Raw genomic sequence first — 27,888 nt, 5'->3', positions numbered from 1 at the left:
AACACCACAAATTAAATAAAAAACATTAAAAATTAATTATTGCTTTAAAATCTAGTGGGTTTAAATTTTACTTGTGACTTTTAACTCAATGTGGTTGTCAAAGTCGTACTTGACATCCAAACCCAAAAGGAGCATTGTTAAGGTGCTGATTTAGATTTTTTGATGTTTGCTAAAATGCTGTGTCTCATGTAGGTATTAATGTGAAAATGATGATGTATTTTCTTATTAAAACATTTGGAATATAATTTATGAAGAAGAGAATGTTTTAATGTAGGACTATAGTTTTGGTGTATTTCCAAAGAGCTTGTTTCTGTGGTCTTTACATAAAACCAAGTCAGCAGCAAAAAATCAAGTGTCATTAATGAAAAACACTTCAATGCCATGATGTGTAGGATGCTGATTTGAGATTAGAAATTCATGTTCTAGTTTAGACTCTGAAAATTGAACTAACACAATGCAAAATAATAGCTGGTAATTTACTTCCTTGGTTCCTGTCAGCAGTTTTAATTTGTCTTGAATAGGTATAATTGTGTCTTCAAAGAGATTACACTAAACCCGGTTGTGATACAGTAAGACTTTCCAAATCCTTTGTTAAGCACAGCAATTTCCTGCTACAGATAAAAATACTGCATTCTTCAGTTACATTTACATTCTGCTAGTAAAACGTAACTTTAAAAAAAAAAATGTTACTTGTAGTGTCCAAGGTTGAGTTGATTGAAGTTATTCTTTACACTAGTGTTACTGTGAACATGGTGTTTAGCTAAACCAGATTTGAAATTAAAAAAGCACATTTTAAAAGGTCATTGAACAGTAGTGATACCACCATGCTACCACACATATTAGATACTGAAAGCAATCTCTTTCTGATTGTTAAACAGTTCAGAGTAGGGGACTGTGTGGTAGGTTTCAAGCCTGAGCCATTTTACAGAAAATGATAATAGTTACTTCTGCTAGCCATATGACTCAGGATGGACTCAGAAAAGTTGTTTACGCTTGGCAGAAGTAAAAGTGAACAAGCCCCATAACCTCTTCTTTTTTTTCTTCCTAGCAAATATATTTTCCCATTAAAAAGTAGCTAAAATGTAGTTATGGTGATCTTAGACTTCTGAAGATAAGTGCAAGAGACACTTTGTCCAGTTTGAAGTGCAAGAGGTACTTTGCCTAGTTTGGAAGCTTTGGAAAGTTTTTCTGCCAATTTTTTTAAAATAAACAATAACAATCAGGTCTAAATCTTCCTTGCTTGAAGCTTCATACAGTGTTTATTACAGTCTAGCTTAATATTGATGGAAGAAAAACCTCCAGGAAATGGAGTATTTAATTGTGTATATAATGTTAGAACTTGGAAATATTTTTCTTTGAGTTACTGTAGCTCAAAAGCCAAAGCTTCTTATTCTGCTTTGATTTTTATAACTCTGAACACATTTGGCTAAGATACAGAAATTTTGATTTTGTGTGCTCTTATGTGCTTTTTTTTCTTTCTAAATAGGTTTGACATCTCATGTTTTTCATTCATACCTTAAACTTATCATGTTATATCCCTAAAAGCTAATGCTCCACATTAGAGAGACTGGGACAGTAGTTTGTTTATATGTAATACAAATACTAACATGCATGTGTATATGCATAGAAAAAAAAGTGTTTGTGTGCTTCTAGGCTTGCTAGTAGTTCCTCAATCCAGAAGATACTTGCATCTAGAATAATTTGTGTCTTTAGCTATTGGTACTTCTTTTGATACACAGCTGTTGTAAAGGCTTTCAAAAATGTGTTCACTAACAATTCTGCTATTCATGGGCCCTGCTATGTGCTGAGCACTTTTGAACATTTACTACTGAAGAGTGCACTTGCAGAAGGATGAATGTGTGTAATGAGTTTCCTTTGGCTCTTTTCAAAATGCCTTGCTGACTTCTATTTGGACTTGCTGTTCTGAATCCCTTGGGGGGTTGTGAAAATGTCCGTCATAAAGTTAGTCTTTTTCTGCCCACAGTAATGTAGAACGTGCTGTGGGATTTTTGCAGTCTCATATTTCTCCATAGTAAAATTCAAGATTGTAAAATGCTAGATTACAAATAGTCCCATAGAATCATGTTCTTTTTTTTTTTTTTTTTTTTCCCCTCCAGGAGCAGTGACCTAATTTATGGAATATTTCTGACTATGTTGTAGTTACGTTTATTAGTCCAAATGGGACAAAATAATCTAGTGGTTGCATGTGCTGAATACTCCCTAAGGAGCCCTCCATGACTTCGGTTTAGAAGTTGAGTTTGAAACAGTTTTGCAATGAAACTTCCTTTTTAACTATGCTCGGAATTCCCTGGTATCAGTGAAAATATACTCCATTTATTTTCAGGTATTTAAAACCTTATTTTTACGAGAGCTAAATCTAGAGGTGAAATACTGAGAGGAAGAGTGAGGGACAGAAATTTCTTTATTGTAGGTACCTGTGAGTGAGTTATTAGTTTGGAATAATGATAGCACAGTATTTTGTGAATACAGGTATTAACCCACATGCCTAGAATCCTGACCATGACCTCAAGAATATTTAGCTTTCTGTATCATCACAATAATTCTTGACCATCATTTGATTTATCTTACCATTAAAAAAAGATGTAAAATCTCTCCTTGTAATCATGCCATAGAAGAATTTTTCTTCAAGTCTTTTGGAGCTTCTATTGCTGGCTAAAAGTGGGAATTGCAGAAGCAGATGAAAATATTAAAATTGTGGTTAACAGATTGCGTTTTGTTTTGTACAATTATATTGTTATCGTACTGTGTATAATTGTGTTACTTGATACACAACTATTTTTCTAAATGTCAATATGTGGCTATTAAATAACTTTAAAATAACCTTAAAACTCCAGTTCATCGTTACTTCAATAAATGTGTTTCATTGGAATAATGCAGCTTGGAGAGAAGATGTAGCTGTTGAGCACACTGTGCATTTTTGCTGGGACATTTCTACTTCTAGGTTTGTTGTTTTTTTTTTTTACTTAGTTCTCTAACATAGCCACAAAAAAATTGATATTTTTTTTTTAAGTCACTTGAAGGGAAAAAAAAAGTCTGATAGTATTTAATAATATTTAATTCAAATCTTACACATAATTTTTCAGTTCTCTGTGAGGCAAAATTTTATATTCTTGTTTGATGGAGCAACTCTGCACTCACATAGAGATCTTGTGGAGATGCTTGCATAGTGCATATTGAAATTCACAGCTCCAGGTATACATCAAACTGTAGCAGCTTTACCAAAACCTGAATTTTTGAAGTTGTTGAGCTTAGCAGACTTGCAAAACACTAACATTTTTCTGCCTCCCATAACATAATTACAATACTTTATTTAAAAACTAATATATTAAATAAGTAATTACTTAATTTTGCGGGTGATTACAAACAACCATCACTTAACATAAATTCACCAAAATGTCTACATGTCATTTCCTCTGTCTTGGTTATGCCTACTGACTACCAGGCTCCTAGCACATTTCAGAACTATTTCTGGACATCTCTACTTCCTCAGTGTGCTTTCTTCTTCCTGGCTGGAGAGGTGGGCCAGTGCCAACCTCATGAAGTTCAACAAGGCCGAGTGCAGGGTCCTGCACCTGGGTTGGCACAACCCCAGACATAAATACAGGCTGGGGGAAGAATGACTGGAGAGGAGCTCTGAGAAGGACTTGGGGGTGGTAGTAGATGAGAAGCTTGACATGAGCTGCCAGTGTGTGCTGGAGCCCAGAGACCCAATTGTGTCCTGGGCTTTATCAAAAGAAGTGTGGCCAGCAGATTGAGAGAGGTGATTCTGCCCTTCTACTCTGCCCTGGTGAGGCCCCACCTGGAATACTGCAGACAGTTCCGGTGGCCTCAGCACAGGAAAGACATGGAACTGTTGGAGAGGGTCCGGAGAAGGGCCATAAAGATGATCAAAGGGCTGGAGCACCTCTGCTATGAAGACAGGCTAAGAGAGTTGGGGCTGTTCAGCCTGGAGAAGAGAAGGCTCCGGGGAGACCTTATAGCACCTTCCAGTACCTGAAGGGGCCTACGGGAGAGCTGGGGAGGGGCTTTTCATCAGAGAGAGCAGTGATAGGACGAGGGGTAATGGTTTTAAACTGAAAGAGGGGAGATTTAGGTTAGACATCAGGAAGAAATTCTTCACTAAGTGGGTAGTAAGGTTCTGGAATGGGTTGCCCAGGGAGGTGGTTGTTCCCTCTCCCTGGAGGTGTTCAAGGCCAGGTTGGATGAGCAGCCTGGTCTAGCCGTCCAACTCATAGCAGGGCAGTTGGAACCTGATGATCTATAAGGTACCTTCCAAGCTTAACCATTCTATGTTTCTCTCTTTGACACAGTTCTCCATTTAAATATATTTGTCCCCAGTTCCCTGGTTTACTTCTGCTTCCTATGCTTGCATTTTATTTTATTTTTTTAATAACGAGAGGTTTCCACTTATATGCCTGTCACAGTTTGACTCAAACCAGGACAATTCCTCTTCTGTTTACTCATCAGTGCTATAATTCAGTCTTCCAAGTTTGCAAGCTGTCTTTGGTTCTGTGTGAAATAAATAAACTGATATAATTAATTTAGACTGGTAATATCCTTTTTATCAGCCTACCAGATAATAGTGATGCTTGGTGATTATACCGTTTTGTATTTAATGGATAATCTAAGTAAATGGAGGGTGTATTTGTACAAGCTTTAAATAAGAAACCTCAATATATTTATATGTCTGAACCAGCAATGTGCCATTACAGAAGAGAAGGCTAATGGTGTCCTGGGCTGCATTAGGAGGGATCTTTCCTTACAACTGAGACACTAGCACAATTTTTGTATCTTTCTTATATCCTAAAACATTTCCTCTATTTTACAGTCACTCTTATCAACCTCTGTCTCTCTCCTACAATGCTATTACTAATACTAATAATATAAATTAAATTACTATAGAACCTTAAAAAGATTCCTTCTGCCATGAAATGTCAGTATTAAAGCCTGAAATCCATTAGCCACTTTGATTTCTGAATCACCCTAGATCTTCATCTTCTCAAAATAACATTAACTGAAAGTTTGCAGTTCTGGTGTTTGAGACAGGGCCATTGACAGGAAGGGACTGTATTTAAAATTATCTTAAAATGCTTATTGAACCCACCATCAACTTCTGTGAGTGGTTTCTTACTGCAAAAAACCCAGATGATCTGGCTGCATTATATTCAGCTGCACATCTGCAGCAAACGGTTGTATTTTGCATTAACACAATAGTTGGCGGAATAAGCTTGCCCCAACACAGAATATTAACAGATTCCTTTCTCTTTTCTGACCCCATTTAAGCACAGGATAAATAGTTATCTGTTTCCTTTCACAAAGAGCTCTTACTTCAGAGTGTTTTCTGATGAAGTCAGCTTATGAGAGGGAATATTAACAAGTCATTTTTATCAGAAATTGTCTCCACATGCTTTCATCTTTCAAAACTCTTGGTAATTGGAAGCCATATTCAAAAATGCAATCACTTTCTATAGTTTTAAACCTAGGAGTACTAAAATGCAGGAATTATGGGCCTCGTTTGTAAGGCATTTATATTAGAGGTGAGTGATGCGTATATTTTTGCATGATACGCTGTGGAGCTACAAGTTTTTCAGTGACAGCCCTTGTATGATTCTGTAGGTTGGCAATGCAAAAGAATTCATGCACGTCCTATCATGTCAGGAACAAACCTGATATTCAGGGCCATGAGATAACAAATATCCTGATTTTTAACATGAAAGCATTGTTCTGATCGCTGTAACTCCACTCTTTCTTCCGCTCTCTGTTAGTTTCATCTCATACAGCAGTTTGGATTTTCCTTTATTGTTTCTGGTCTCTCATGCCTCAGGAAGTACACATGAGACCTGCAGGTTCCATGTTTTTTACCTTGGTAAGCCCAGCTTTTGTGCATTTTCAGTGTCATGCAGATTCTGCTGCCCCTTCTGTTCAAAATAAGTTTGGCTTGATATCTTATCAGCTGAAAAATTGTGAGCCAAAAATGTCATGCTTGCATGACCTTAATTAGCTTTTCAGCATTAGGATCATGAAGTGGCAAAGAAGTTACTGAGTGGCAGGAGGGCAGATGGTGGGGCTTTCATTTACAGGAGTTTGACCAGAAAATACGTTTCCCAGCAAAAACCTGTTTGCGAGCCCATCCTCAGTCAGTGTCTCTGTGCTGCCACGAACATGCCAGGCCTCACTCCTAGTAGTGAAGTTTCTTTTGAGAGGCAGTGTTGGGTTTTTTTTTTGTCCTACTCTGAAGCTGTTACTGACCTGTTAGTTTTGGGCTTTTATTGCAGTAGTGGTTGCACTGGATCCCTGGTTGACCCTAAGCAACCGCTTTCATGGTTTTGTGTTCTGATGCTACCAGCTCACCATCTCACCCCATAATGTTATGCACACAGGGTTTTAAGGATTTGTGAAATTTGAAGGTCAACATGTTGTTGAAGACTTATAGCCAGCATGGAATGAACAAAATTCTGCTAGCAATAGTAACTTATATCTGGTCTGTTGTTTTAAAGCTCAGTTATGTTCCCAAGCAGTAGTTCTTGCAAGAAGAGAATAGATCAGTTCTTCAGCAATGACCATCATTGTCAGATGAAATTTCAGAACAGAATCATTTATCAAAACAATGTTTTTGAGAAATTATGAGATCTGGCCAGTGAAGTTCTTCATTATGTAAATTATGGATTGAAATCAATCCCATCTATTACAATTTAGAAAACAATAAAAAAAACAAACTCTATCTTCCCACTTTGTATCATTTTGTATTTTTCATTGTTAGTTTTAGCTTCTGTTCTTGGCCTGTTCATTGGTCTGCAGCCCATTACAGTGGCGCCTGTTAGAGCAAATACTGTGAAAGTTTTGCCAGTTTTTCTGTGATAAACCATGTTTTCCAGGAATTCATACTTAATCATAAAAAGTCCCTCACAGTAGAGACTTGGCATGGAAAGTCTTGATTCACAAGGATTTCACTTGTATATTTATCCAGATTTTCAAAAATAAATCAGTCATCTAACTTATTAACTCAGAGGTATTTCAAAATAATGCATTGTTTAAAGATCATAGAATTGTATTTGTTGGAAACAAATAATACTATGATCATTTAACTAAATAGGCACATTTCCTGACAGTGAATAATTGCTTTGTTGCTCTTAGCTCACAAATCACTCTTAAATGTTTCTGTGTGTTTTGTCTGTTTTTTAGAGCCATGCAAAACTGATAAGTAGTTTAAAATAGTCAATTTGTTTTCAGTATTCTGGAGATATTGAAATGGCTAAGGTATTTTCCCTTGAAAAGCTAAGCATGTATCAATGAAAATTTAGCTCTATAAATTACTCTTTTACTTATGGTATGATGATGATATTATATCCTAAACTGCCTTTTAAATGTATTTATTTTTTATATGTGACATGCTTATTTTATAGATGGCAGAATTTTTCCGTTTAGTTAATTGCATTTAAATTAATATTAGTGCACGTTACGAGTGTTCATCTTGGAGATATGAGAGTAAATCTGCTTTCTGACTCTTACCTAGAATGTTTCCATAGTTCTGATGGAGAGAAATTACAACACTGGCAACTTCTAACTAGTAATCCCTATAACTGTGCAGATTTTAATTGTCTACAGAGACCGGCAAACCAGGGAGAAATGCTTGTTCTGTGTTACAGACATTTCTTGACTTCATGTACCTTATGTTTCCTGATTAAATCAGGTCTGGGGAAAGAGCTGTTATCTAAAGTTTATTTACACAGGAATTAACAGCAACAGAAATCACGTTTAAAGCCTATACATGTGAAAAGAAGTTTAAAGAAGAATAACTGTATAGTGTTAGGAAGTAAGTCATTATTCAGCTGAACAGAAGGAAACTGAAAGCTCTTAAGCATAACTGGAAAGAGAATAAATTAAAATAGGATTTTGAAAGGAATCTCCTGAAGTCAGCAAATGAGAAGAAGAAAACACTACCTTCCAGTCTGAGGGAAGGAAGGTGGCTATAATAGTAGATTGATTGTCTCAGCAGAGAAAATAAACATTTGAGTGGATGGATTCTTGTAACTAATTTGATAAGTATGTCACACCCTAAATGATTCAGTTGTCACCCACTATTAATCTTATAGGACAGTTTAAATCAACACATGGAACAGATTGTGATGAAGGCACTGGCCAAGAAATGAGTATTTGCTAACATGATGAAATAATTACCCTTCAGCAGAGATCAACTATACTTCAGAGAAGCTGATAATCACTTAGCTGAGCTTTGGTTCAAATAAATACTTCCTTCCAGCATTCAATGCACTATCAACCAGCCCCCCCCCCCCCAAAAGTTATGCATTTGCATGTCTGGTTTTTAGGTCCTTGTATTCCAGTCCAGGGTCTTACCACATGTGCATCTAAAATCAGAACTGTAAAAGTTGTTCAGCTTGAAAAAAAGCTGCTAATTTGAAATCAGTGAAGTGAACGGGTTTGAGTAAACATTTCTTTCATCCTCTCTTGGTCTTCCACAAAGTATGTACAGAGAAGAGAGGACCATTCCTGGGAGCAGGAGTTGGCACAAGTCAGAAACATGCCAGGAAACCTGCTGGTGTCTCAGGACAGTGCTCAAACTTGTGCTCAGGCTCTTTTTATCTTATGAATAAGATGCATCCCTTGCAGCTGGCCACCAGTTTAGCAAGAGCTGTGGTATGTGCTGCTGTTCCCACTGTATCATACTGCAGGATGGGCTGTCTAAGACTGCCAGCCTTCATATCTACTGTTGTATATACCTCTGGCCCACCAAGAGTTATTAGTATGAGACACTTCTAAACAAAACATTAATAGATCTTGAACAATTTCACTTATGTAATGTCTTTAAGCTAATACTGTCACAAAATAATGAAGCCAAGATCTCATATCCATCAGAAGCTCACCCAAATTAGCCTTAAGAATGTGATGTGGAGCAGGAATAGCATATACATTTATATTTTTCATATGGTTAATTAAACCCATGGAATAATTCTGTACGTACTAAGGTTTTATTGGTATTAGAATAAATAATTTCTTTTTTGAAAAAAAAAAAACCTGATAATTACTTCTCTCTGTGCTTCTAATCACCAGTCTTTGATGTACATCTGTTTTTTAAGTACATCTGTAACTTGCAGTCAGGAAAAGCCTTTTATGGCAAGTAAAAGCTTTAAGCTACATGCTGTGTTTATTTCATATATTCTTTTTCCTTTTCTTAAAGCATCCATACATTTTTCTTCTAGTTTATCAGTGTAGATATACTTGAAAATATTTTATGAAGGAAAAAACTGAACACTTTAGTTTCCAGTTTAGTTTAGACTGGTTATTTAAACTGGTGGTGGAGATGATAGTGCTGTCTTTCTTGCAGATGTACATCAGAATAAGAAGGGAACCCAATTTGTCCACTCCACTTATATTGTTAGCTACCATGTTATACTGCTGCTCACATCATGTGATGCCAAGGCTGTATCCAGCTGCTGTGTGTATGAGGGGAAAGAAGCCCTCATGATGCTGAGAGTGGCTGCAGCAACAGACTGGTGTAGCAGAGATGCAGCAGACCATTAGTTCCCCCAGCAAATCCATGTCTCTTACCTCTGGGAGGGGCAAAAAGTATTTTCATTGTTCTTCATGTCCATGCTAAATATAAAAAATACATGGTTTTAAATATGACATGTTTAAACACTGATGCTCTTAGGGTTGAAATACATATTCATTATTCAATCTGTTTAAGCATGTGAAACAGTTAATGGATAAATTTACTGTCAAAAGCATACTTCAGTTTGGTAAAATAGTTTTCAAATCTTTTTTGTAGTTCTGCATGGTTGCTATAGGTGAAGCCAGTGCTGCCCCACTGCTGGTGTTCCTGCAGCTGTGTTTTGTGGGGAAGGACATGTGTGTGCTTCTCCTGAAGCCCTGCATGCTCTGCTGGGTGTCCTGCAGCACCAAGGAGGGCAGCCAGCTTTCCTGCAGGCTTGGCCTTGTGCTGCCCTGCGTTAGCAGTTGTTTGTATGTCCTCTGCAGACCTGTGCCAGGTAATTGCCAGGTGGTGGGCACTGAGGAACAGCTGGGGCAAAAATGTTCTCCACTGCTCCAGCTGGATCCCGTACTGCAGTAACATTGGTTTCATTCTGGAAATAACACTCCATTCAGGCTTCTCGTGGCTCTTCCTAGACATACGTTTTTATAGGGAAGGTGAATGACAAGTCTATGGCACTCCCCTGGTAGATCCCATTTTGTTATTTCCTTTTGGCAGCTTTTGATGTAAAATTTGTTCGAATCATATGGTTAGGTCCATCTCAAGGTAGGTTTTGCTTGTTTGTTTTTGTCCCACCATCAGCAGGTAAGTTTAACCTAATAGAATTCTTTTCAAAGTAAAATTTCTTTGTGTGAGGGTTAAGCCTTTATATTCCTATGTTGAAAACTTCTGCAAAATCAGTTCCTTTTGCATTAATATTTGCAGTGGTAGAAATGAACAGGAGCATCACAAAAGTCACGTGCAGGACTAGGGACCATACTTGAAAATGTTCAGGCTGGGGACATTTATAGGTCTATAAACTTTTCTTCTCTTTGCCAAAAAATAAAATTAAAACACATGCTGGCCCAATGCCTAGGAAGAAGTGGAGATTACCTTAATACAGTTCTGTAGCATTGCTATTTGTTTCAGTCAATTATATAAACTTTCTTTTTTTTTTTTTTTTAAATAAACTATCTGAGGATAATGGTAAATAATATGCTAGAGTAAACATAAAGAAAATCCAGGTTGCTTTGTAAAGTGCCCGCATTCAAACAAGATGTTTTAATTTAGTTAAATGTGAAGTTATCCTGTAGGAGCAAAGAGTTTTAGAACAATGAATGCATACTTGAAGGATGAGGAGTGGCATCTAAAAAGCAGTGTTTCTCAGAAGAAATCACATGAGTCCACTACAATGCTGAGAAAAAATTCAAATGCAGTTCTTGACTGTATAACTTTGGTAATAAGGGAAAAGCACAATAAATCAATTTATCCTATGTATTAGCAGAACTCTGACCCATATAGAAGATATTGGAAAGCTGAACAGATAGTTCAGTTGGAAACTGTGCAGATAAGAGCAAAAACTGTATTTGAGGGCTACAAAATAAACTTTAAAGAAAGGTACACAAAGCCTGCTATATGTTTAACTTACCAGAAGGATGATGAGCAGAAATTTATCTACAACACATAAAGAGAAAAAGTCTAATCTAGGCTAGAAAAGCATAATAATAAATAATAGCTAGATATTAAAATTTAAGTTAGGAATTTGGCATATATGTCTGGCAGTGAGATCAATAACTGCTAGGACAGTTACCAGAGGAAGTGGTGGGTCCTCCGTCTCCTCTTGTCTTTGGATCCAGATTGGACATAGCTCTGCAACAAGTTGTTAGCCTCAACAGCATATGAGAATAAAGCATTCTGAAAGAGACATTATCTAATTTTCCTATCTAGGTATTTATTATTTTATCTACAGACTTTGAAAAGATATGCAGGTCTGAGACAATCTTGATGCAGTGAACCTCAGATCAGAACTGATTCAGTTGGCTTCAAGACAAATGAGACACTTTAGGTTATTAAATCTAATAATAAACTTGGAGAAATCACAGGTTATTTGGCATGTGGTTTATCCTTACTATGCTCCCATGTGCATCTGCAGTAAAATTTAGTTTAGGACACGTTATGTCTAATACTGCTGTTACATGCAGACTTGAATTTATTTGGAAAAGCTGTAGAGCATAATTCAAAGAAAGTACAGCATAAATTGTTTGTTTCTATATGAACTTCTTCTGTACGGAGAACTTTTAAATAACTGTAACTTTGAAACCACCTAATTTATTTCCTTCCTATGTCACTCTTTCACTTTGAAAATCTCCAAGCATATAAGATTGAATTTTATGCTTTTAGCTCTTTTACACTGTATTCTGATTAACATTAAAAAAGGGAGAAAATGCCTATTGGTAACTCAACATTGAGAATACCAAAAAAAGCTATTAAATATTTTACAACTCATTCACTGAAACTCATTAACTATCATATTTTTAAAGGCTCACGATACCTTAAGAAAATTTATTTTTCTAGGGAAAAAGAAATAAATGAGTGCTATACACCAGTTTAGTGCCTTGGGGGAAAAGTTAAGTGGTCCCATGATCGGTTTATGCGTTAGTTTGGAGAAAGCCAAAAAGAAGTAATTTTAAGATCATTTTATCTTAGGTCCTTGATCCTGATTTACTAATATTGCCTGCTGTCCTCAGCCAGCTTGTGTTCAAGCCACAAATGCCAGCTGGTCAAAATAATTTAGTTAACACTTCACAGCAACGTGGGGGCATTTAAAGAGCTGCTTGTGGGGAGTTTTGTGGGGATGGGTGTGCAGAGCTTTCCTGTGGCGAGATTTATGCAGAGTTGAACCAAACATTGCTCAAACCCTCAGAAAAAAGTCCAGGAGGAAGTCTGAAGAAATTTCATTCAGTAGTTTTAAATGAATGATTAATGTTTTTACAGTTTCATGATCCAGAGTTTGAGATGGATTCCAGAAACACTGTCTGTGTGCCAGAAACAGGGCCAGGCCAGGAGCCAGGGCTACAGCAAAGCTCTAGGTGCCTGAAAATTAAAATAGGGTTACTGGTACTTCTTTATTAAATAAAAAAAAGACAATAATGCAAACAGCTGATGGTCATACAACTTTTCCTTCTTTCATTTTCCAGGCCAAATCTGTCAGGCAGCATGAAACAGTCGGTGTCTGGTATTTTTGTCTGAATAAGTCTCCATTAGAACCAAAGAAGTTACACACACTGTGTATGTTCTAATGAGCGTATGGTAGTTGTGTTCCTGTTTGAAGACTGGTTCTGGGGTAGGGAGGGAACTGTGTTTTGCCCTGGAGTGCTGAAACTCACCAGTTAGGCCAGCTTTTCCTTTCCAAGGTGCTCTCTCCCTGGCATGTTTGCAGTGGAAAAAGAAAGATCATCAACATGCTGGGAGAGCTGTGCTGCCACTTCCCACGGAGGCAGCAGCCGGGCTTAGGTGCAAAATGACCAAGTTATGGAGAGACTGTCACCCTGATGCCTTGCCATTTCCTTGCAGAACTCCTCATGCTACCCTCTTCCTAAGTTAACAGCAGAGCTTCGAAGGCTGGTCCAGATCATAGTTAAGAGAACCCACTCAAATGATTTTACGTTCTAAACTTTATTGTAAAGTTGACTCCATATAAACTACAGACTTCCAAAAAAGTTCCATGGGCCATGAAGCTGTTTCTAAAGTTGTGACAGTGGTTTAACACAAACAAAAACTTTAGCAAGGTGAAGTGCCGTATTGGATACTGTATTTATAATTTATTTTTTTTTTTATAAACGTCTGTGCAGTATTAATTTGAATATCCATGAAAAGCTAGTGTGTGACTATTGGGAAACTACTAAGATTTAGGGTGAAAAGTGCCCTTTCTCCAGCTTCTCATAGTGAATAAGCTTCTTGTAGCTAAATGATAGATGAGGCACTAAATAGACGGATAGGAGCAGCTTTATATTCACAAGCCATGGTCCTCATGGGAGACCTCAACCACCCTGACATCTGTTGGAAGAACAACTCTGCTAAACGCAAACAACCCAGGAGGTTCCTGGAGTGCAAGGATGGTAACTTCTTTTTCTAAGTAATCAAGGAACCAGCAAGGAGAGATGCTGTGCTGGATCTTGTCCTCACCAACGAGGAAGGGCTGGTGAGGGATGTTAAGCTCAAGGGCAGCTTAGGTTGTAGTGACCATGAAATGGTGGAGTTCAAGATCCTTAGGGCAGCAAGGAGGGCTCACAGCAAGCTTACTACCCTTGCCTCCAGAAGGGCAGTTTTCAGCCTCTTCAGGGATCTGCTCGAGAGAGTGTCTAGGGATAACATCCTGGAGGGTAGAGGGGCCCATGAGAGCTGGCTGATATTTAAGGATCACCTTCTCCAGGCCCAAGAGCGTTGCATCCCAACTAAGAGGAAGTCAAGTAGAAACTCCAAGAGGCCAGCATGGAAGAGTAAGCAGCTCCTAGAAAAGCTCAAACTGAAGAAGGAAGCATACGGGGGGTGGAAGCTAGGGCAGGTATCCTGGGAAGATTACAGAGAGGTTGTCCAAGCAGCCAGGGATCAGGTGAGGAGATCCAAATCCCTGCTAGAATTAAATCTTGCCAGGGATGTTAAAAGCAATAAGAAAAGCTTCTTTAGGTATGCTGGGGAGAAAAGGACATCCAAGGAGAGTGTAGGCCCTCTCCTGAAGGAAACGGGCAAGGTAGCAACACAGGATATTGACAAGGCTGAGGTTCTTTGCTTCAGTCTTCTCTGGCAAGTGCTCCAACCTCAGCACAAAGGCCACAACAGGTGAAAGCAGGGACTGGGAGAGTGAATTACCCCCCACTGTAGGAGTAGAGCAGGTTCATGACCATCTAAAGAACCTGAAGGTGCGTAAATCTGTGGGACCTGATGGGATTCACCTGTGGGTCCTGAGGGAGCTGGTGGATGGAATTGCTAAGCCTCTGTCCATCGTATTTGAGAGGTCATGATAGTCTGGTGAGGTTCCCACTGATTGAAAAAAAGGGAACAGAGCCCCTTATTTTTAACTACAGCGAACTACAGGCCAGTCAGTCTCACCTCTGTGTCTGGCAAGGTCATGGAGCAGATCCTCCTGGAAAGTCTGCTATGGTGCATGGAAAATAAAGAGGTGATTGGTGACACCCAGCGTGGCTTCACTAAGGGCAAGTCATGCCTGACCAATCTGGTGGCCTTCTACAGCCAGGCTACAGAGATGGTGGATGGTGGCAGAGCAACTGACGTCATCTACCTGGGTTTGTGCAAGGCGTTTGACACTGTCCCACATGACATCCTGGTCTCCAAACTGACAAGGCATGGATTTGACAGATGGACCACTCAGTGGATAAGAGATTGGTTGGATGGCTGCACCCAGAGAATTGTGGTCAATGGCTAAATGTGGAGGTGGAGGCAGGTGATGAGTGGTGTCCCTCAGGGGTCAGTATTGGGACCAGTGCTGTTTAACATCTTTGTTGGAGACATGGACAGTGGGATTGAGTGTATCCTCAGCAAGTTTGCTGATACCAAGCTGTGTGGTGTTGTTGACACCCAAGAGGGAAGGGAGGCCATCCAGAGGGACCTTGACAGGCTGGAGAGGTGGGCCAGTGTTAACCTCATGAAGTTCAACAAGGCCAAGTGCAAGGTCCTGCACCTGGGTCAGTGCAACCCCAGACACAAATACAGGCTGGGGGAAGAATGGCAGGGGTGTTGGTACTTGATGATCTTTAAGGTCCCTTCCAACCTTAACCGTTCTATGATGCTATGATTTTGTGATTAGGAGTTAATTGGTTACAGCATAAACCAGCCTGGCATGCAAATGAGTGTTAGGTCCTCATAAGCAGTCCTGGGAAAATGCTTCTCTTTAAGCTAGTGGAAAAGCTACTGGAATACATTTAGGGATAAAGCCATCCAACTCAGGATTTCTATTAAGTCCTGTCTAACCACAGCTCAAAGATGGTGACTATCTCTATTGTAGTTATCTAAACATGCTGGGGTGTTACCTGGCACTGCATTGCATGCCACAGGTTGGTCCACATCCGTATTGCTCTGCTTAGAGCTCCCGAGCCCAGGACATGCCTGTCGGAGCAGCCCTGGCCTGTCCTGTCACCCTGAGAAGAGCAGGGGTTGTCCCAGGTCCAACATGACAGATAATCAAGGTGTAGCATTTGGGGACATTCTCCTACACTGTTTTATTTAGTAACGCAGGTGTAGAATTTCCATGGAGAGGTCTGTGTTCATAGTGTGTGCGATGTACAGGTCAAGGGGAAGTCCTGAAAGCTAAGTGTAGATCATTAGGTATAAAGAGTGTGTTGCACTGCATCAGCAGGGGGGGAATATCAAAAACGGCAACATGCTAATTAGAAGACCAAGACAGCGACTCCATCATGACCCTAGTTCAGATAGCAAATGGATGGAGAAGTTCTGATTGTCGGTTTGGTGAAGAAAGGAAGCACACGTGCTTCATCCCACTGCACCAGACAAATGTCTGAAGAGAAAGAAGTGCACCCAGGATAACTGGTGTAATTGTGGATAAACAGAGACTAACCTGATCAAATATAGGTATGCAGTATGAATACCTTCTGTTTCAGCACCTTCTTGAGCATAAACCAAATTAATATCTGTGAGCAATGCAGGTGCTGCCATTGTTATGGTACACCACTCCTGATGAGCAGACTGAGAGATAATTTTACATCATGTTATTAGAAATCATACATTGATCTTCACTTCCAGTTGTTATTCAGTAGGAGTCTTCTTGCTGGATTGTACTTTATTCCATTGTTTGGTGTTCAATTTAGCTGCTTTTCTTACTGACTTCAATAAGATTACCTGTGCATTACTTGAAGAGAGGGAAGAGTGATAATTAAAACTATTTTTTAGCAGTTTCAGTTAAAAAAAAAAGAAAAAATGAAAAAAAAGAAAAAAAGAAAAAGGTCCTGGCACAAAATCGTTCCTCAGCTCTTGACCAAAATTCCTGAAGGGAATTAAAAAAGACAAACTCTTCACAACCAAATAGTATTTCATAGAAGAAAAAAAAATATCTCTAAAAACATATAAACTTCCCAGTATAATCTCTCTCTGTAAGAAACCCTTAATTGAACAAAATATGATTTCCAGTACAAAATTAAACTTCACAGGTGCTACAAATAAATATTGTCTCAGTAGAACTTGTTTTCTATTTCCTATATGAGATAGAAATAAAGTTAATTAAATTGGCTAGAAAAAGGAGAAATGGAAGAGAACAGAAAATCTGTTTTGAAAAACTGGAAAAAGAGAGTTTTAAGTCATGTTAGGATCCAGTGAAACATAGAGAAGATCAAAGTGAATTAGTTTTTAGCAATAATTGTTGCCTATAGAGTTAAAAAATATTTATAGCTGTATGTATACACTTGACTGTGTATAAAATTTATATTATTTTGAAATTTATTTCATATTGCACTGCAAAAGGAAGGAAAATAAGCCATCCCAAACTGTCATTGGACATATTATGCTTGGCTCTGCCTGTGCAGCATCTGATCTGACATGGTGGTGACTAAGATAAAAGTAGGGAGGACCCTGTATGCCACTGGTATTCATATCATTTGAGTTCTGAGGTGCATCTACGTTAGATAAACATTTTGGCTGCAATTGAGACCCACCAGTTTATACAACTGTGACTGAAAGGACAATAGAACCCAACATTTAAACATCTATGTATTCAGTTAAACATAGGACTTCTATCACAGTTTTCTAAGAGTTCCCGTGTCACCTTGAGTTTGCTAGTTTTTCTTTTTCCCTAGTGTGCTTTTTCCTTCTCCTCTGAGTCGATATGTGCGAATTTTAATTTTTTGCACTTTTTATATTAATTAATAAATAGAATGGCTTATGTTCTTTGAAATGATAGAAGTGGAAGGCAGTTTTCAGTACATATTTCACTGCCATCTACTGTGTACGTTGGAAAACTGCACTGTGGGAAATGCATTGCATTTCAGCGATGTAAGATAACTCTTCCCAGTGAATTTGCCCTAAAGTTGAGGAGAAACCACTGAATCTCAGTGGACTGTGACATGTAAATTCCATTCTTTGTGGAGGAATCAGTATTTCTTGAACAGATGACAATGTCTGATGATACTCAATATTGTCCAGAAGGAAAGAATATCAGATTTTAGTATTGCTTAGTTAGTTTGTATTCAGGCTAGATGAAAAATAGATGAGTCCTTTGGGAGAGAGTACCTAACTTATTTCTATCTTAAATAGTAAACTCCTTACTTTCTTGATGAATGTGTCTAAACAAAAAAAGGTAGTGGGATTAAGATATGGAAACTTGGGATAATTTGGTGTTTCTTTTTAGTTGATTCTTTGATACTGTTAAATTAGCTTTCATCTCAGTATCTGATGCCTTCTGTATACAAACACCAAGTATATGGAATGTTAAGTGTTGGTTGGGATGTTATAATTTAATCAAAGTTGTGAAATTATTAAGTTGAAAATAAAATATCAGAATTCTGACTGTCAGGAACTGAATAAAATATCATGCAGGTTAGCTCTGCACTACCAGGGTAGTGCATTAGAAGGTTTACTCAAGACAGACTTTTCTGTAATTTTTCATCAAGAATGCTGACGTCAAATAGACCAGAGTGTGTGAAAAATGTAAAACTGTGAATTTACATAACAGAACTAATATTGTTAGTCTTTTATTAATTTCAGTAGGCCAGAAATACATATAATTTATAACAGTAGCTATTACTATTGAACCAAAAAGTACAAAAGATCTACAAGCTTGCAAACTCAAGCACTTCAAAGCAAACTCAAGCACTTCAAAGCAGAAGTGTCTTCATTTGGTCCTCCCTTCTATCAGTTGTGACAAAGTCTATAATTATGGTATATTTTTTTCCATTTTATTCAGTATTTTTTCTAAGCCCTCATTTGCTCAACATTATTCAACCCTTGATAATGAACAGAGAATGCTAAAATAATTAATAGTTTCTCTATGGTGTCCATTAACACTGTGCTTCAGTGCTTTGCAAACATGAATTAACTCATCTTTTTAAATTCTGGTATTTGGGGATTTGAAATGGTGTTGTGGCAGGTGGTGTACTCTCTGTGAACATACCATCCCTTCTGTTGTCTTTAGAGGCAAATATGTGTTCACAGGACTTAAAATGGCATCAGAAACTCACACAGGAAAAGGAGGAACTGGTTTCTGACACTCGACCCTTTTTTCCTATCTCCTCCACCTTCTTACTTATTTTCCAGTGTCACCATCTAAGTCCCAGCATCTTTCACTCCCTGTCCAAAAAAGCTATTTGACTTTGGCTGATTTCCCCTAAGTCCTATTCCTTCAGTAGCACACACTGAGCATAGCCAATTCCAGCCTAAATTTGTTAAAAAATCTGCTGCACACGAGTTTAGGAAAGCTGTTGTGAATTTGGTAGCAGGTAACGTTGGTAGAGGTGCCCGTGGCATGTGGATTGCTAAGTTATGAAAAAGCTCTTTGAGTCCTCTTCCTGTGGGCTGCTTGTCAGCCTTGGTTTGTAAAACGTTCTTTAGGGAGAGGTTGACTTTGTAGCAGTGGGGAATCTTTTTCTTTCATTGACTGTGTGTTTATAAGATTTCTTAACAATTTTTGCTTTTCTCTGGCAGTTTTAGTATCCAAAATTTTTAACCTACTGAAGGCCCTGGGAAATAAGTTACTTCTGGGGAATAATTTCTGGATGGAATCCTTTGTTTGCTTGGTTGTTGGATTTTTGCCATCACTGTTTATGTGTAGTTTGATGTGTGGTGCAAGTGGGGAGTAAATGATGAGCTATTTGTGGGTCTGTGCAGGACAGAAGTCCTGCCAGAGAGGGCTCCTCCAGAAGCTTACATCTGCCATCTTTCTTTTGAGTTGATCTGACTGGGTAATCATCAAATATCTCTATAATCTTTACACTGCTGTCATTAGCTCCCTGGTGTCTGCCATCCTTCAGTAATATGATTTGAGTGTAATAACTTTTCTAGCTTCCCCCAAGGATGAGATGCTGCCACACGTGGGGTCCATGATAGAACTGCAGCTGTAGAACAATGTACAAATGTGCAACACTTAGCTCCTAAAAAGACAAATGAAAGGGAGGAAATAATTAGAAGGAGTATTTACCAAGGCCTGTTGTTGTCCCAGGACACAATTGTGACTTTGCTGCCAGCATTGGAAATTCTGTATGTGAAAATCTAGAGAAGGCAACCAGGCAGACACTTGTAAATTCCATTATTCAGTAATCATCAATAGGATATAAAAATATTTTAAATAAAGAAGGGAGTATTAAACGTTCTGATATCTCTAAAATAATAATTTGTGTGCAAGAACACTGAAACATTTTTTTTGGGAGGAATGAAATAAAGCTACAGATAGGTGCTGCTTTCCCCCCACGCCGCTATATTAAATGTTTTAAATTTAAATCCTTGCTGCCCTCGTGTGGGTGTAAATTGTGTTTGCTCTGTCTACTGAAACTAGAATGGACATGTTTTGTTAGAAGAGCAGTACATATGATAGTATTTATACAGCAGATGAAGGGCAATTCAGATACTGAAATGGTGCTGTCCTTCTGAGACAAGCATCTCCAGTAATGTGGCTCGGAGTCCCTGTGAATACATTTGCTGAATTTTAGTTCTGAAGAAACAAGAGTGCCCTGAGTGTTGGGAATCTGCTGCCCAAACTCTTTCTGGAGAAAGGTGCCTTTGCAGCTGACAGAAAGTGATGAAGTCTTCTTCTGAACTAGATAAGGTATATTCTTAGTTGACTAGGTGGGTCCATCCAGAAGGAACATGCAGAATTTCCATACACCTTTCACCTCAGGGCAAGAGACAAACCAGACAACTGAGCACAGATCTCTAATATACCAGTATGCAGCAGCTGTAGGAGCAATACTGATAAAATGGTACAAAAACAACAAAAAAGGAAGAAAATCCAGCAAGAGCTAAGTTAAATAGTTATTTTCGTAGCTGTTACTCTCTGGTGTACGGACAGTTGCTGTGTATATTAGCATAAATTATATTTTTTCAGGAATTAATGTCGGCATTGCATTGTTAGCTGCATGGTATTGCACCAATACCTGTATGTGATCATAGAAGTTGTGGTACATCGTTAGCTAATGATAATGTTTTTTTGCATAGCGTCTTAGTTGCCCATCTACCTGTCAGAACCAAGTGGTCCAAACAAAAGTTTAATGAGTAGCACTGTTAAGATACCAACCATTGAGATAAGTTGCTTAGACAATGAGGGCTTATTCATTGATAATTTATAAAGCAAATAGCAAAACTGAATTTTATAACATTACAATAAAAGTTTTGAATTAATGGCTTTGCCAATCTTGCTTCTGTTAAATAACGTGTGTGGAAATATGAGATACAGAATGATAGATAAGCTTTGAGGGCTTTTATTTGCTAGATAATTGAACACCAAATCCAGCTAAATGCCAGATCTTCCTTAGGCCCTATACATTTCACTGTATACACAAGACTTTACAAAGTATTAAACAAGTTCTGTAAATTATGTTCAGAGCTGACCCTGATAATAAAAACTGAGGAGCCCTTTTTTAGACCGTCAGAGATAAAAAATGTTCTTCAAGGAAAAGTTAGATAGTTGGCATGCAAAGCAAAATATAATAAAAATTAAAATAGGAACACAGTAGCCTGAACAGTGCTCAGATATCCTGTTGTTTGCATGAATTATTTGTATTTTCTTCCATTGCTGTTAACACTAAAGGCTTTAAAAAATAGATTGTCTGCAATCATAAAGTAAATATTGACGATTAGACTTGATGTGGAAGACTGTACCTTGGAAAGGAGAAGCCAGATGTGTGGCTGTCTGCCGGGTGACAAGCAGGCGAGTTACCACTCGGAAGGATGTAATGTTGCCTAAAGAGTGAGCCGGACGATTTGCTCACTTGGGTGTTGTTTCCAGTCAGGAGGGGTTTATAGACTAGGTGGATAAGGCTTAATATTTCAGATACTGTCACTTTCTGTCATGTGCAGTTATATTATAACCTGTTATTGATAGTGGTAAAAACTCTCTAGAGAGAGAGCTTCCTTTTGCTTTTCCTCCTTGTTGGCTTCAGCCAGGAATTTCCTTCTAAGTGCAACTGCAGGTTCTGGACTATAATACACTGCTACTAGTTCCACTACTTTTCAACTGCACTGGCAAAGCCAAGCCCTGCTGCTTCCCATGGAGAGAGGGGCTTGGGTTCAGGGCTCCTGTGCTCCAGAGTGTGGCAAGGTGTGAGGGAGGCCATGCAAGGCCCCCTGTGGATGAGGTTCTCCACATGAAGCTGGAGGAGCCACTGCCATCCCATTCTCAGGGAAGCACCTCCTCCACCAGCCATCCTCACCCCACTGCCCTCCAGCTGGGGAACTGGGAGAGTTTGTCTGCTGGATTCTCTTTGAGGATCTACTTTCTGCATCAAAAACATCGGGTTCTTCAAAATACATCTGTAGCAAGATATTCAGAAGTTGCTTCTGTTCACTGTGCTTCTGCTGGCAAAACAAGCACTGCAATTGAAATCTGAATTTAATAAAAGTTCTGATTCCTTTGAACTCTTTAGTCTTTATAGTTACTTCTTTCTCGATAATCTCTAGTCTCTGTTGTGTTCTAGTAGCAATATGGGAACTGATGGTTAGCCAATAAATACCTTTTATATTCAGCATTCTGGTTAAAATGACAGTTGGAATTCAGGATTCATTCATTTGGATTTTCTCTGTGTGGTTTAGTATTGTCCTGAGAATAATGAAACTTACTCTGTACAACTGAACATTTGGAAATATGGTGAGATGCCAAAGAGCTTACTAAGAGGTTAACAAGCTACCAGGTATCAACAGTTGATACCTGTTGATACCCTCACACAGGTTGCTACTCCATGGCACATGTAAAGGAAAGTTATTTGGCTTCAGTGTGCCATGGGGCAAAAGCAGGTACAGAGATGGATCATGCAGAGCAGCAGAAGCACTTTAATGTGTTTGTTGCTTGGTGACATGTCAAAACACTGAAATCTGGTCCAGATAATTTCTGGTTTAAGAATATTGCATGGAGAGCATGCTGGGAGTTTGAGTTGATGCTTGATTTACAGTAGCTACTTTGTAAGACTGAAAGAGATACCAAGTGAATCTTGAGTAGTTTTATCTGTGCATGTCAGAATTTTCAGAGGAAAAATAATAGAATCTTTCACTACCTTAAATTTACAGCAAGCATTTACTCTAGTTCTGTGGAGGAGACTGTAGAGAAAACGATGTGACTCTGACTGGAGTTTATATTTGTTTTATTAATCGGTCTATACAGTGAAAAAAGTAAGATCACTGAGCAAACAGGGTAGTGAAACTGCAGTAAAGCTCAAAGTGTTTCTACTGTTCTTCTGATGAACAGTGTTGTCACTCATGTCAGATTGTTTTCCCACATCTACTCCTTCCTTAATAAGCATTTCAAAGCTGTGAGTTAAAATATTCAGAATACTTAAAGTGCAAGATAGATGACAGTGTTCGACTATACATTCATCCCAGTTCTGATATCTGACCATATACCAACTGGTAGAATCCCATAACAAAATTTTGATATGGAAATTTCTGTAATTGAAGCCATCTTGTTGCAGTTCCACTTTGTGTCAAGTGTTCCTTCCCTCTGACCTCATTAGGTGTGCCTGGTCATTAGGTACAGTGTTACTAAAGAGTTTTAATGTAAAAGCCTCTTTGATTAATGATTGGTTGGACTGAGGTTTAACTGTGTAGGATTAAGTGGATTTAAAAATGGCAAGATGCCAGAGTAGTATTAATGCCAGACTTTAATAAGAAGCAGAAGTAAACTCCCAGGACCCTTATGATTTTAATATGAACAAAACTCATGCTCATTACCTTAATGCCCTACCCTATTTTATTTATATGTACTCTGATAATTCCTACAGAATAGTAACCTGGATATGTTAGAAATATGTAATTTCAATTATAAACCCCAACGTTTTTAATGAATAATTTTTTTTTATATTTTTTAAGTCACATTTATTCAATGTTATTATCAACTAGAGAAAAATGTTTCTTACTGGTTTGAGGCTTTTTAGTTGAAAAATGATATGGTAGTAAGACCAAGTCAGACTGGCAAATATTTCTCGCAATTAATAATGCACTGACATTGTAGTTGAAAAATGCATTTTCACATTTTTGTGTCATCTGCTACTTAAATTTCCTTCTACTGTCTTCTTAAGTTAGTCATCCTGAAAGTTTACAAAGTTGGCATATCTAGAGTTTAATAACCTTATTTTTTTTTACCATTGATCACATGTGTCAGTATCTGATACTGCCAAGAAAACAGAGACTGTTCTCACTACAAACAGCATTTGGTCATCTCCCTGAATCCTAGTAGAGTTGATATAATTGAAACGTATACTTAAAAGATATTAATTGCTGAATGAGGGCCTTTGTAGCTAGCTTTTTTTCAGTCCATGGTATCTTTGCTCAGATAATCAAAGGGCACTAATTTATTATTAGAACTGAACAGGGAAAAACTTCCCCATCCCGGAGGCTGAGGATTTTTTTTTGCCTGCATTGATCCTGATTTCCTGATATTGTTTATTTTGCAGTGAACTTGCAATAGCAAGAAGCATGTAATGAAATTTTTGTTTCTGAACAGTAATATGCTCTGAGAATTAGGCACTAATAAACAATAAAAACAGTTCTTTGCATAGGTGGCACTGTTTCTGCCAAAGCATGTAGGATAATATCCAGTCAAATACATGGGTTGTGATGCCTAATCTCTCATAGAAAACATGGATGTATTGGACTTACCCTGCTGAAAGTGGGACCTACAACAGCAAAATTGTGCCTTTGGACAAGTGATGACAGTCAATGATCCTGTTTCCTCTTGTACCACATTGAAAACTTCTGTTTTCACTGGTTATCAAAGCTCATTAGCCAGCATATTACCTTTGCAGTCCCCATTGATCATTTCTGTGCCACAGAGTTTTTTGACTGCAGTCTAGTATCACCTTTCTATTCTTGACATAATTGACCATTTGATATCGTTTTTCCTTTTCTTTTTAGGAAGAAGGCCAACAAAAACAAAGGACAAGAAAAAGAAGAAAAAGAATTTGATGGAAAGGGCTCAGAAGCAGCACAGCATCTTTTTAGCAACAGATAAAACAAGCCAGTAAAGACTTGGTTTTCTTTAATATATTTTTTTGCAAAGTGCACAAAAGCTGCTATATGCTCCTGCCCATGGATGCACTACGGTTCAGCTGCTTAGACAGTATTGGTGGCAAATACCTTGTGAAAAAAAAGAAAAGCCCACAAACTTGCTTGGTTTATTTATATTGTTTTTATTTTATTTTTTTCCTCTCAATTTTGACCTGAAGACTTCAAGATCAGGAGCACACTGAGTTGAATCAGTGAAAAGTGGCTCTGAAGTGTGTGACAGATTTGTCCTGAGTGCTCAGTCAACATGTTGACATGGAAGGGAAGCGGGAAAGAAACCTCTACATCACCATTAGGCGGACTTGTGCATATTTAAATAATAAAAAAGGAAGTCTTGGAGGTTTAGGTACTATTGCATATATGGCCTTTGTTTCCTATATTTGTACATTTTAAGAGTAAATGGATATGACTTACTTACTTAATGTACGTTGTTCTCAGCCCCTGCTACGTTGGAACAGTTGTATAATAAAACTGCTTTAAGACAATATACTGCAGGAACCACTGCCTAGAGTTCCAGAAGTACAACAGACCCTGTGTGTACATATTACTCTGTCTACATATAAATGAACATATTTACTGTACATCTATGCATTTTTATGTATAATACTTTATACATGTTGAAAGTTATGTCCTGTTGGTTCTAATAATATACTTTAAAATAATCCACTAAATGTTTACTTTTTACTGTGTTTTAAGTAACTTCTCATATTTCTCAATAGTTACAAACTATTTTTCTCATTTGGAAAACACATTCAAATGGCTAAACTACCTTGTATTGACCCTCACAATCAAGTGTCAGGTCTGAAGCATACTTGCCAGACTAGTAAACCACAAGTCTCTTCTGCTATTCTGTACTCCTATCTCAGCCCGTGTATTTTGTCTCAGAAGAAGAAATGTACCTCTTTTAAGAAAAGGCACAATGATGATGGATGTTTTTAGTGTCAGGAGAGAAATTATATGGAACATTCTTGATATCTAATATTGTATGTGTAGGGTTTTTTTTAATAGAATGCACAGTGTTTGATTTCTGATCCAGTCAGATACAGAAAACAAATACTTGAATAGGGAAGAAACAAAAGAAAAAGCTATGTAAGTGCAGTCAGTCAAAACTATAGCAATCTGCAGTCAATGTTCCTGTATTGTAAGTTATTTGTAGAAGTTTAGCAAATTTAATCTGCATCTGATGTTTGTTTTGAGGAATTTTTTGGGAGAGGTGGAGAGAATTTTCAGTGTAGGAAGTTAAAACAGCTCAGGATGTGTAATTAGGTAATCTAGCATTACTGGGTTTACATTTAAGGAGATTTTTTTAATACTTGCTGAGAAAAGACCATGCTAAAACGGCTACAATTAATTTTAACTTAGAGAAGTTATTCCAGTTCTGGGACTTAAATTTGTATATGACTGACACAAAGCAAGGAAAGCTAAAACAGACCCCAGAACCAGACTTCAAAAAGACAAAATTCTTATTAACATATACTCTAGAAAAATCCCACAAATCTCAGTTTTAGTTTTATGGGTTATATACTTTACAAATAAACTAGGGAAAGAAAGTGTCTATAAGCACAAATATATCTGGGTTTAGGTAGGACAAATGTTGCTACAAAAATGTGCAGTAGTTAGGCACATGTAAATGTTCCATGAAACTCCTTGTGGACTTCCACTTAAGCATGAGGTTTTCACCATCTTTCATTTAGAATATGTTCATATTTAACTAGAATGTAATAAACTGAAGGAAAATAAGATCTGATCCTGGGCTGCTATTTTAGACATTAAATGCTCACTTAAAAAAAAAAAAAAATAGACAATAAGAACTGTAGCTGCCTGTTTGCTTATTGGTTATCAAATTTGGCTGTAAGTGCAGTGAATGCCCTCATACAATCATTTTAGTAGTGGTTACAAATACTGTATTAGGCATGTCATGGAAAGAATGCTACAAAATACAATAAAATGATGTCACAAGCTTTTAAGTAAAAAATTTTTGGTCCTTTTTCATTCTAAGAGTGTATTCCTTTGGAATAGCATACACAAAGAAGAAATGGAGAAAGTGTGGAGTGGAAAGTTTGAGGGGTTTCCAAAGAGCTATTTTATTGATACCTACTAAATGTGCACAACAATCATGTAGATGTGGTGCTTAGGGACATGATTTAGTGGTGGACTTGGAAGTGCTAGGTTGATTGTTGGACTTGATGATCTTAAACATCTTTTCCAACCAAAACAATTCAATGTTTGAAAAGGCACTGTATATTAGATATGCATGGGTTTCTCTTGTCTCAGCCACCTTTATATGCAGTGTTTCCTTCAGAGTGTAGATAAAAGAAACTCATCCCTAAGTAGCTAGTCCTCTCGTGTAGTTTCTTCTTTGTCCTGTTTGTACATCTGTTTTTAACCTGCATTTACATGGTTATCCTATCCATGTATTCATAGCATTGGGCTTTTTGTAAGATCATACTTGTCCTGGATTAGAAAGGACCGTACCTTGGAAAATAGTAAAAAATTCATCACTAAAATGATGATGGGTCACTGGAACAGACTCTCTAGGGAAGTGGTCATGGCACCAAGCCTGTTAGAGTTCAAGGAGCATCTGGATAGTGCTTTTAGTCATATGGTAGTGTTGGAAGGAGGAGGGAGTTAGACTCAATGAACCTTACGGGTCCCTTCCAACTTGAGACATTTATGATTCTACGATTCTTTGACCTTTAGAGATCATCTAGTCCCAATCTCTGCTTGAAACAGGGCTCACCTCGAATTTGTATCAAATCTACCTGAGGCACAGGATTTCACCACCTCTCTAGTCTGTGTTGCCATGTTGGACCATCTTCAGAGGGATTTTTGTTGTTGTTGCTATTTGTGTACATTCTCCCTTGTCCTTTTGCTGTGCATTTCTGAGAAGAGTTGAGCTCAGGCTTCTCTGTAAGCCCTGATCAGGCCACTGAAGACTGCTGTTCGATTTCCTTTTAGCTGCCTCTTCTCCAGTTGAAACATCCAGCTTCAGTTTGGTCTCAAGATATTTTGTGCTCCAGCCCCCAAACTATTTTAGTTATCTTCCAGTGGAATTAGTCCATTCCTCTCACAGCCACAGAACCCCAGTGGTGGACACGTGAGTGCTGGGCAGAAGAGGTCCAACCTCTCCTGGTCTCCCTTTTGGGACT

At 38.0% G+C, this 27,888-nt stretch overlaps 1 protein-coding gene across 1 annotated transcript in view; it reads left to right on the top strand.

Annotated features, from left to right (window-relative positions):
• RSPO2 (R-spondin 2) overlaps window positions 1-26,682 on the top strand; it is a 112,902-nt gene extending 86,220 nt beyond the window's left edge. Inside the window, exon 5 of the mRNA XM_051610817.1 lies at window positions 24,590-26,682. Within this exon, the coding sequence (XP_051466777.1) occupies window positions 24,590-24,699 (110 nt within the window). The 3' untranslated portion in view covers window positions 24,700-26,682. The remainder of the gene's footprint in view (window positions 1-24,589) is intronic.
• Window positions 26,683-27,888: the final 1,206 nt, after the last annotated feature.

This window comes from Apus apus, chromosome 2, assembly GCF_020740795.1.
Source record: "Apus apus isolate bApuApu2 chromosome 2, bApuApu2.pri.cur, whole genome shotgun sequence".
NCBI classification, from domain to species: domain Eukaryota; kingdom Metazoa; phylum Chordata; class Aves; order Apodiformes; family Apodidae; genus Apus; species Apus apus.
Note: the sequence above shows the minus strand (reverse complement) of the source record. Positions and strands in the feature narration are given on the sequence as shown.